Source organism: Sinocyclocheilus rhinocerous, unplaced genomic scaffold, assembly GCF_001515625.1.
Source record: "Sinocyclocheilus rhinocerous isolate Xijiao unplaced genomic scaffold, SAMN03320098_v1.1 scaffold749, whole genome shotgun sequence".
Lineage (NCBI taxonomy): Eukaryota > Metazoa > Chordata > Actinopteri > Cypriniformes > Cyprinidae > Sinocyclocheilus > Sinocyclocheilus rhinocerous.
In genome coordinates, this window is record NW_015653466.1 from 1,546,283 (window position 1) to 1,556,737 (window position 10,455).

The window sequence follows — 10,455 nt, forward strand, 5'->3', positions numbered from 1 at the left end:
TATATATATATATACATATATATAGGTATAAATGATCCTGAGAAGTTAAAAAAGACTTTCAGTTAAAATACTATTGTCTGAATGTTTGCCAGTGATTTTATTGTTCACTTGCTTACCCAAGAGTTATAGCAAAAATAAGATTTTAGTACCAGAAGCATTCATGTGCATTAGTGCTTAACTTTATAAGAACACAGCTGTAAATAGATTTACTAATGAAATAAAATGTTCTATGCAAGAAGCCTGATCATGGAAAAGAGATTTCGCATAAGAACAGATTGTGCTAAGAGAAGAATTTCACCAGGAGGCAATGAGGTCTGCATGAAGACATCTAACAGATCTCAGCTTTCAACTCAAGACCAACAGGTAATAAAGAAACACACATTAAATGCTGTGCAGACTGGGCCTACCTGTCACTTATCAGTCTCTTTCACCTCACAGAACATGATCAGAGACTGCAGGCTGGTTCAGTTGCTGAGAAACAGCAAGCTAGGTTGTTGGCTGAGTGAGATCTGTGCAGGTAGTGTCGCACTCCAGGTGCTGACAGCCGGCCTCTTCCTGCTGTTTGTCTGGCTCCTGGCAGAACTGCACGTAGTCCTGCCCTGCCTCCTTCTGTGTGGCTGCCTCTTTGATGGGCCACTCAGGAGGGCAGTGAACACAGCCTGGAACTGGATTACAGCTTCTGTAAGGGCTAAAGCGGTGGAGAAGACGCTGCACACTGATGGATGCTCAGAGGGAACAAGGTCATAACCTTGCGATCAAACACTAATGATTAACTACACTAAAGTCCACCTTGAGTTGGGCAATTAAATTAAAGAGGAATTTTGAATCAGAATGTAATCTCGGTCTATAAAGGTGTGGTCACATTTACCATTGCTTGGAGAAAGAAAAATGGACCAGATGTGACAAAATTTGATGAATAATAAGGGAATAATGAAGACAAATCAATCCTATATAACTGCTTCAATTAACTGAACACAATTTTAGCTCATTGTCTGCTTTCGTCTGCATTGAAATAGAGCCTGACCCTGCATTGCCGGAGTAGCCATGGCAACAGACCACAGATTGTCCTCGTGCACATTTTCCAGCACTGGCGAGTTACAGAGCTGCTTATTTTAATGAATCACTTGGAACAATTCTGCTGAGTAGCATCCAGAACTATGGTCTCCGCCACTTTAATTAGCCTGTTATTTATACGGTTGCTAAGGGACACAAAACACAGGAGGCAAAGAGAGTTTTCTTCCATTTATTAAGTTTGAAGCCCACTTATACAAAACTCATGAACTGCTTTTAGAACACTTTGATAGCTTTCCCAACATTTGGAAATTAATTAAGGAGAAGAAGTAAACAGCAACACAAAAATAAAAACATTAAAAAAGAATGAATTATGACAGGTGAATATCAGGAATATGAGGAAATGCATCCCTCACAGAAAGGCATTGTTTAGTCACATGTGCTACTCTTTTAGGTAATAAGCTCTTAAACAAATCCAATAGAATCAGTTTTAACCTTCTAAATGATGTTGGGGAACTTCAAACAAGTACAATTATTTAATATTGAACAAATACTCTATTTGTGTCAGCTGTCTTGTTATCCAATGAAAAAATGGCTGGTGGATTACATTGTTTCAGACAGGTTATTACTGACATGTACAAGGGCCATGCAAGTGTTAAGTGTTATGCCGTGACACTTTTCTCCTGAATTATCACTATCGTAAGACATAAAAACAGCACATTAAACAGAGGTCTATAGAGTTTCACTGTAAATCCCAAAGGTATTAAGAAAACAGAACATGCAATTGCCGTTTGTAAATGCAGCTGTGAAAATGTGTGCGTGTCACGGTATCCGAGTTAAAATCCCTTTTCTAGCTTTGTCCACATTGACCTAGTTTATCAACAATGGATTGTGTCCGTATTCATGTAAAGTATCTGCTGACCTGTGATCAAGCACCCTGGCAGAGTTAAGTGTGAGTTTGTGTGTGCGTGAAAGCCTAGTGTAGCGAAATACACAACAACCTTCAAATACTTACAATCGTCACTCTTTCTTTATGAATCAACATTAATGTTCAATAATCAAAGAATACTGAAGTAAAGTTTAATAAAATGCTTATATATCAGGACACTACTGAGATCTTCGTGTGAGAGAATGAGTATGTGTTTTGCTCTGGGTTTTTTGTAGAGCATCTCAAGAGTTGCTTCCCAAAGAAGTATTATTATTATTATTATTTATGTTATTAAAATACCAATAAACAAACAAGCAGAGCAAAAGAAAAGAGAATCCGACTGGACACAGCAACATTTCTGTACACAAGTTTTAAGAAAAGAGAAAGAAGTTTGGCAGGGCGAGTAGAGAGATTTCGGAGGGGAATTGGGAAGGTAAAGCTGCCCCAGATAGGGGTAGTTTGCTGAAGGTGGGGGGGATGGAGGGTGTGGTTCTGGGTGGCGAGCCGCTCACCTCTTCTTGGGGGCTTGGGCCGTACGGGGCGGGGTCACAGGTCGCCCTGAGTTGACCCCGCTGTACTGATACTTTGCCTTCTTTTCTGATGGCTTCAGGATCTGAGAGAGAAAAGAGAGTGTGTGAATACATTGTGAGAGCAATGCATGCGTGTGTGTGTGGATGATAACACACCTGAAAAGAGCACATGAGTGACTCATCCACACTCATCATTCCACCGGCATTGTCAAACTCCCCACAGTAGTTTGGCGCCGAGAACAGAGTGACCAACTGCCGCTTTGCAAAGAACTCATAACCATCTTCAACCACCTGCGAAACACGACACACTCACTGCACAAACTAAAACACGATCTACATATAGAAGCTTTAACCACAATTATTCCAAGTTACGACATGGATAGTGGATCCTGACTGGTTAAAATGAATTAGTACCTGATGTGCCCTGCAGATTAGGTCCAGATCGTGGCGGTTGAGGAATTTGCTGACTACGTCGGCACCGAAAGTGAATGAAACGCCACGATCGTTCTCCCCCCATCCCTGAACGTCCTTATCTGGGTCCGACCACAGCAAATCACACAGCAACCCTGCAAGACCGAGAGACAGAGAATATGTATCTGTGATAATATTTCATTACATCGAAATGTTTTTATTAGTGGTCAACCAATATTAAATGTAAATGTAATGTTATACTAGGTGACTAACTGAAATACATTTTAAGCTGGAAATAAATGAAAACTAAAACTCAAACTGAAAATCTAAAAATAAAAGCCAATTTAAACTGTTAATAAAAACTAGCTATAAAAATAGCCTCCCTGTAGCTCAATAAGAAGAGCATGACACTAGCAACACAAGATCATATGTTCGATTCAAAGGGAAAGCAAGAACTGATAAAATTTGTATCATGAATGTCTTTTTGGATAAACACGTCTGACAAATGCATAAATGTAAAGGTAAACTATAATACATATAATAAATCATACTAAAATAACACTGTACACTGTATACAATTTAATTGCAGGAAATATTTTAATAAAGAAAATGTCAAAGGTTGTCAGATTTTACAATTGAGACATTAGTGATTTATCGGCCTAAAACAAGTATTTGTTTTTGTAATATATGCGCATACACACCTGTATCTGGGACGTCAGTTGGTCGCATAATCCGACGTATCTGTTCCATTGACTGCAGATCAGGAGAGAGACCTAGAAGACAGACATAAAAAAAGACAAGTCATCACACAGAAAAAGTGTTACAAAGAGCATGCATTAATATTTTTAGTCTCAGCTGACCTATTTCATCAGGCCAAGAGTCACTTCTATAAAACTATCCATCTTTCATTCACCCGATCTCACCTCCATGGCAACAGAAAATCTTCTCATCTATGATGGCAGCAATTGGGAGGCAGTTGAAGCAGTCTGTGAACGTCTTCCAGAGTTTTATATTGAACCTGCGCTTGCCTGCGACAGAAAAATGTACATATTCATAACAATAAAGTATGATCCATGACCTGAAAGTTTGTTAAGTGGGTGAAAAATCAATATGATTTCAGATTATTTGGTGTGGGTGTGTGTTAACGTTTGGTGTATTTATATATGCATATGCTCAGATGCTCACACTCATCATAGAAGCCATAGATCCGGTTGATGGAGGCGCACTCGTGGTTTCCCCTCAAGAGGAAGAAATTCTCGGGGTATTTGATCTTATAGGCCAGTAGGAGGCAGATGGTCTCCAAAGATTGTTTCCCTCGGTCCACATAATCACCCAAAAAGAGATAGTTCGCCTCCGGTGGAAAACCACCGTATTCAAACAACCTCAACAAATCTGTATACTGGCCATGGATGTCACCTAGAGACAGAGAGAGTTATAAAACAGACATAATAAATCAATAGTTATATGGATTTTGTCAGATTAGGATTCAGAAAAGAAAAGAAAATAGTGGCCTAAAGATCTCAACATGCAAAATTCAGGTTAATGACTCAGGCACGCACACACACACGCACACACGCACACACACACACACGCACACACACACACACACAGGGGTCTCAGGTGTGCCACAGAGAGAAGAGAAATGACCTCAAACCTATCCTCATTACATTCATATTTATAACCTGCTCTACATACACGCTGGTTTCCAAAATCTTAAGAGATAGTGGGGAAGGAATGTTCTCCACTCTGAAAAAGGGGAGTATCGAACCTACCACAGATTTTAAGTGGAGCCTCCAACTCCAGCAGGATGGGCTGACTGAGAAAGATCTCTCGAGATTTAATGCAGAGTCCTCGAACTTCTGCTTCCGTCATCTGAACGATCTTCCCAGGACGACATCCTCGCACTGGAACAGCAGACATCAACATTTGTTAATATCTAGTTAACATCATTTCCTAAGTGTGACAAATTTATTGCAGCCTCAATAACTGGGTCAAATGTGGGATTTTCTAATCACTCAATGTTCATATTGGCCCACTTATCATACAGTCATCCACTGAAACATATTGTACACAAAAATAGACTTTCACAATCTGGCAAACTGGCTCTGATCTGACTGATCAGATTTTTAATGCCTGGAAACAATGGCATGTTTATAAGGAGCTGCATGAGCACTTCGGAAGAACTAGCCACTAGATTTGCCAAAGGTTGGATTGTTGTGACATGAAATCTTTGAAGGACATTCAGAGTTATGCTCGGTAAGCTAGATATCTATGAGAAGAATTATATATTTAGTTTTTTTCCCCGATTGAATACAAGTAATTAATCAGTGCTTATTATTTGAATTAGATTTTTTTCCAAACTGGTCTTTTACAATAATAACCATTTCAGATAGCCACTATAAACATTTAAAACCATGGTTGGTAACTTCATATGTTTATCAGACAGGTCTCTCCCTGTCTAAGTGGGCCAGAACAGGCTGCAAAGTGGACTTTGTCAATATTCAAAAGTCTTGCTGTGCCTTTATCCAATCAGGGTCTAATGTGACTAATGTGTAAATATATATAAAAACACACACAACTTTGATTTAACTGATCATGATACTTTTATTTGAACATTTTCTTATGATTTACAGTAACAGTTTGGGGTCATTAAGAAATTAAGAATTTTATTCAGCAAGGATGTATTAAATTGATGGAAAAAAAATTACAAATACTTTTACTAGGAATGTCGCAATAATCAATATATCGACTTATCGTGCAATATATGTACATGACCTCAATCATTTTTGGTGACGTAATATATCGCCCATTATATTTACTTAAATTAATGTCACCATGTTTTTTACATTCCACTTGCGCCTGTGTCTTTTGCAGCTTCTCGTACATAACGTGGTGTAGTCATGAGGTGCTAGTTCAAATTTAAAAAATGCTTCTACAAAAAGAGTTTCATCTGCAGATATGGTCTTGTTTAGGGATGTGTGTAGGCCTTCTTGCATTATTATGCTGTTACATTATGATTATATGTTCAGTGGCATAAAATGGTCTTTAAAATGACAATAATATCGTTTATCGTAATTATTTCTGGGGCAATATATCGCACAACAAAAAGTTGTTATCGTGACAGGCCTAACTTTTACTTTGTTACAAAAAAATCTTTTTCATATAAATGCTGTTATTTTTTAATCAAAGAATCCTGAAAAAAACATTTATGACGTTTTCCACGAAAATATTAAACAGAACAACAGTTTTCAACATTGATATTAATAACAAATATTTCTTGAACATTAAATCAGCATATTAGAATGATTTCTGAATGTCACGTTACACTGAAGACTGAAGTAATGGCTGCTGAAAATTCGGCTTTGTCATCAAAGGAATAAATTACACTTTAAAATTGAAAACAGTTATTTTAAATTGTAATAATTTTTCACAATATTACCGTTTTCCTATATTTTTAAGTTAAAAAAAGCAACCTTAGTGAGTATAAGAGACTTCGTTCATAATCACTGAAAAATCACACCAAACCCAAACATTTAAATATTAGTGTACATTTTATAATAAATACATTTCCATACGTCTTGCTCACATAGTGATGTCAGTGAATTCTGCTGTTTATGTGAGTGGGAATCTTGAGAGTGTCTGGAATTCTGCAGGAATGTTCCCGCCTTGGCAAGCACAGTCGAGACTGTTAGACAAATTGCTCTGCAAAATGGTTGTTTAAGAACTTCATTTGAGAAACTACAAGAGAGAACCTGTAGCCATAATTCACTCTAAGACGAGGAAAATGACAAATTAGAAAAGTGTGTGTGCCGTGTGTGTGGGGAGAAAAAGTAGAATAGCTGAGAGACAGTATATATGTCACAGAGAAGGAAAAGTTGTGCTCTTTTCTTACAGCCATGATTACGGTTATATAATAGCACTAACCATTTTAGTCTTCAGGCCGTCCACCCTCACAATATCCCACACAAACCAGAAATGTTGGAGACTCTTTGAAAAGAATGCTGTAACCCCAACTACTGTGTGTGTGAGTAACGTGAAGAGCACTTTACGAGATTGCAAGCATGATGCCATTTGATTGAAGTGTGTGTGTGTATAAGTCTATGAATTGATGAAATGTCCCTGTTATTGCAGCATGACTAAACATAAGGAAAATCTGATTGTGTGTATGTGTGTGTGTGTTTGACAAGCCGCAGTCCAGACCAGTCTGAGCTAGATTATGAGCTTGCCAGAAACAACTTGTTCAAAGTGACAATCGACTTCAATTCGTAAAACTAATTCATCGCTCTGATTCCTTATTTATCATGTTAGGGTCACATTACATAACAATACATAAGAACGAAATGACACAGACAAGCTAAACTGATCCACTTTCGCGCTAAAGCATTTTACAGCAATCCACAAGATTATCCAAGTCCTGACGGGCAGCCACTAGACGACCACCGTGGGACAGCAGGCCACTTGATCTTCACAGACAGAGGAGTGTGATTGAGAGACACAGATGGAACATGAGAGAAACATAGAGATGTGTCTGTGAGACCATGAGAATCGAAGTGTGAAGAAGCGAAAAATGGGACGTTAGGGTTACACAGAATCACAGATGGCATTGCTGAGTGAGGGTCAGCAGGAGGGTGTTGGGACAGATGGACGGGCATGAGGCCATATCGGTTATTAGGGTGGTGCAATAATCCACGGCGCTTGCCTTTATCAAAAGTAACTGAACAGCAGAAGTTTGTGTAGTAGCAGAAGTCACTGAGATGGACAGAAATAACCAAGGATAGAGAGACAGAAACATTTGTCTTTCTACGACTTACAAATCTCTCTAATATTTAATGTACAGGCTAGTAAATGGTTCCAGCATTTATAAAAGGCATTTATTAAAGCCAACAATCCAGTCTACAGTACAGGAACCATTACAGAGCCAAGCGGCCAAACACCAGATAGCAGAAGATTATAATAAATTATTATAAAGATTATTCATGTTAAGTAGAATGTGATGTTCCGATTGAAATGTATTTTACGGTAGGAAGATGATACACTGTAACAGAGAACAGAATTACCATTCCATTAATTAATTATTCACTTCTGACATACTGAAAATAAAGCGAACTTTTGCAGACACAGAGTAAAGTTACTTTACAAGAGCAAATAAAGTGCAACATTACTAAGAGAATATAGTGTAATGTTACAGAGAGAATATTTAGTGTGCATTATTACGACGCAAATTCAGTGTGACATTACTGAAGAGAATACAAAGTAATGTCACAAAGGGATTGTAACCTAACGTTGATAAAAGATCAATGTAACATTATGAAAAAATATATATAACATTACACTGAACCCACTGCATAATAAAACACTATTCTTTTCATAAAGTTACATTGTATTCTTTTAGTAAGGTTATGCTATATTCTCTTTATGACATTACTTTGTATTCTCCTTAGCAACGTTACACTGAATCCTCTTCATAATGATAATGAACACTATAACTTATATTCCATGTAAAACTGTAATGTTACTAAGAAGAAAACAAAGTAAAGTCATAAAAGGGAACGTAGTGCAACCCCTATGAGTGCAACATTACTAAAAGAATGCAGTCTAATATTATTAAGAGAATATTTATTGGTTCATTATGAAGAGGATTCAGTGTAATACTCAGTGTAATATAAATATAAGAACTGAAAACAATTAAAGTTAATCGTTGCTAAGAGAAAAAACAGTGCGATAAGAGACTAGCGTAACGCTGTAAACATACAGTGTACCATTATGTGTAAGATTCGGTGCAATATTACAACAAATTCAGTGTAACGCTAATAGGAGGATTTAGAAAACACACTTGTAACATTAATCAAGAGTAAGCACACGGTAACCTTGTATGGTGAATACAGTATGAGGACAGTCGAATGGAGAATCAGAATTAACGTTACGTCGGTTACATTCGCCTGAAGTCAACGACGCAGCGGACACTGCATCGTCCTGCCCTCTCTCACATTTGCTCGGTTTCTTTAACAACTGCTGTATAAAAAAAACTACAGGCCTTCACTTCTCGTCCCTGCTTCGCTAGATAAAGGCAAGGTTAGCTCTAATCTGAAACTCCCATCGCTGGTATGTAGGCTGTCCAAACCCCAGGGCCACTGCCGTGTTTGTAAACAGGGCGCAGATTGCCCTCTCTTTACGCGCAAAATTTCCCATTCACCAGCAGAAAAACAGATCACAACAAGTAGCTAATTGCCGGGTATGTTTATATAAACGTTAAAATGCCTTCACGTCCTAACAGCTCACCTTCAAGGAGCCGAGAAATGAGACTGTCAACGTTTAATTCCCCCTCCGCCATCTTCAGAGCCGAGTTCTGCATGCAGCGCTTCCAGCAACGGCCGCTAGGTGGCGCTCGCAATGACGTCATTCACTTAGTTACAAGCGGTTACGTCAATATCAATGATCTCTTCGTGAATATTTAATCGCTTTGAAGGCCAACTTTTGACCTGTTGAAAGCAACTTAATTGTTAATGGTATTTTCTATTGTTTAACGTTTGGCGATTTGTGTATCTGGTTTCCCTTCCAGGAGGATTTTTTATCAGAGTACGTTGACTTTTGGCATTTATTTTTTCACTTAGGCTATATTTTATATATAATCAGTAATAATTTATCAAGTTTGATTCGGATTACAGTGTGTTCTGTGAGTAAAATTAATTACATTGAAAATAATTCATTTTGTTTATATGTTCATTATAGTTTCCTGTGCCTGTGTAACAAAATGCTCATAAATATAACACGTTTAAATAAAATGTATCTTAACTAAATTTATATTAACTGCTCATGTAGGTTGTATATTATGATAATTTAGTATCCCAGAGGCTTCGCTGCGTTACTAACGAAGCTGCCATCCTCTGGTCACTTAAATACGGTGGCCGAGAAGTGCAAAGCAAATCACAATTCTGAACTTAAAATACTTGAGAACTGAATCAGAGGAGCATGAAAAGAGAAAAACGGACGATACAGAGAAGTTAAGAGAACATCTTTAAAAAAAAAAAAAAAAAAATTAAATGTTTAAAAAAAATAACACACACATGAAAAAGTATATATTCAAAGTTGCAATTCTCGAATTCTGTAACAAATACAGGGAAATAATAATCTATAAATCTTTCAAAAAACAATATACCAAAAATAATTACAAAAATACTGTTGAGCAAATTGCACTTTAATTAAACAACAATTAAACAAAATATTTTTTATTTCACTACTTTATTAAAATAAAAATATTAATTACAACTGTCTATACAAGTATTACAATTATTTATCATTTAAATAATTTACACCAATACATTAATTTATTGACATATAAACACTTCATCTTGTTTTTATATCTAGGGTTGGAATTCAAAAATGTTCTCAACAGGAAAATGTATTCATAAATAAAATATATTTATGAAATATATATGCTTTTAATTAAAAAAAACGCAAAAAGGGAAAGCTTAGGGGTGGGTTTAGTCTAATATATATATATATATATATATATATATATATATATTTTTTTTTTTTTTTTTTTTTTTTTTTTTTTTTTTTTTTTTTTTATATTTT

At 36.7% G+C, this 10,455-nt stretch overlaps 2 protein-coding genes across 2 annotated transcripts in view; both read right to left on the bottom strand.

Annotated features, from left to right (window-relative positions):
• Positions 1 to 1,795: 1,795 nt before the first annotated feature.
• On the bottom strand, positions 1,796 to 9,266 carry LOC107716016 (serine/threonine-protein phosphatase PP1-beta catalytic subunit-like). Its single transcript, XM_016522325.1, has 8 exons — positions 9,160 to 9,266; positions 4,653 to 4,784; positions 4,066 to 4,296; positions 3,804 to 3,908; positions 3,582 to 3,653; positions 2,884 to 3,035; positions 2,626 to 2,760; positions 1,796 to 2,552 (listed from the first exon to the last, which is right to left on the bottom strand). Exons 1-8 carry the CDS (start codon positions 9,230 to 9,232, stop codon positions 2,448 to 2,450), a joined length of 1,005 nt encoding a protein of 334 aa, XP_016377811.1. The 5' UTR covers positions 9,233 to 9,266; the 3' UTR covers positions 1,796 to 2,447.
• A 779-nt stretch (positions 9,267 to 10,045) lies between these two features.
• LOC107715939 (phospholipase B1, membrane-associated-like) overlaps positions 10,046 to 10,455 on the bottom strand; it is a 20,280-nt gene continuing 19,870 nt past the window's right edge. Inside the window, exon 43 of the mRNA XM_016522201.1 lies at positions 10,046 to 10,056. Within this exon, the coding sequence (XP_016377687.1) occupies positions 10,046 to 10,056 (11 nt within the window). The remainder of the gene's footprint in view (positions 10,057 to 10,455) is intronic.

What these genes read in the sequence shown, in the direction of transcription:
- LOC107716016 (XM_016522325.1), bottom strand. Translation starts at nt 9,232, where the DNA reads ATGCAGAACTCGGCTCTGAAGATGGCGGAGGGGGAATTAAACGTTGAC. An exon ending in GGCTCCACTTAAAATCTGTG is followed by an intron (nt 4,297 to 4,652) that starts GTAGGTTCGATA and finishes CTCTGTCTCTAG; the next exon opens with GTGACATCCATGGCCAGTAT. An exon ending in GATTTTCTGTTGCCATGGAG is followed by an intron (nt 3,654 to 3,803) that starts GTGAGATCGGGT and finishes TCTGTCTTCTAG; the next exon opens with GTCTCTCTCCTGATCTGCAG.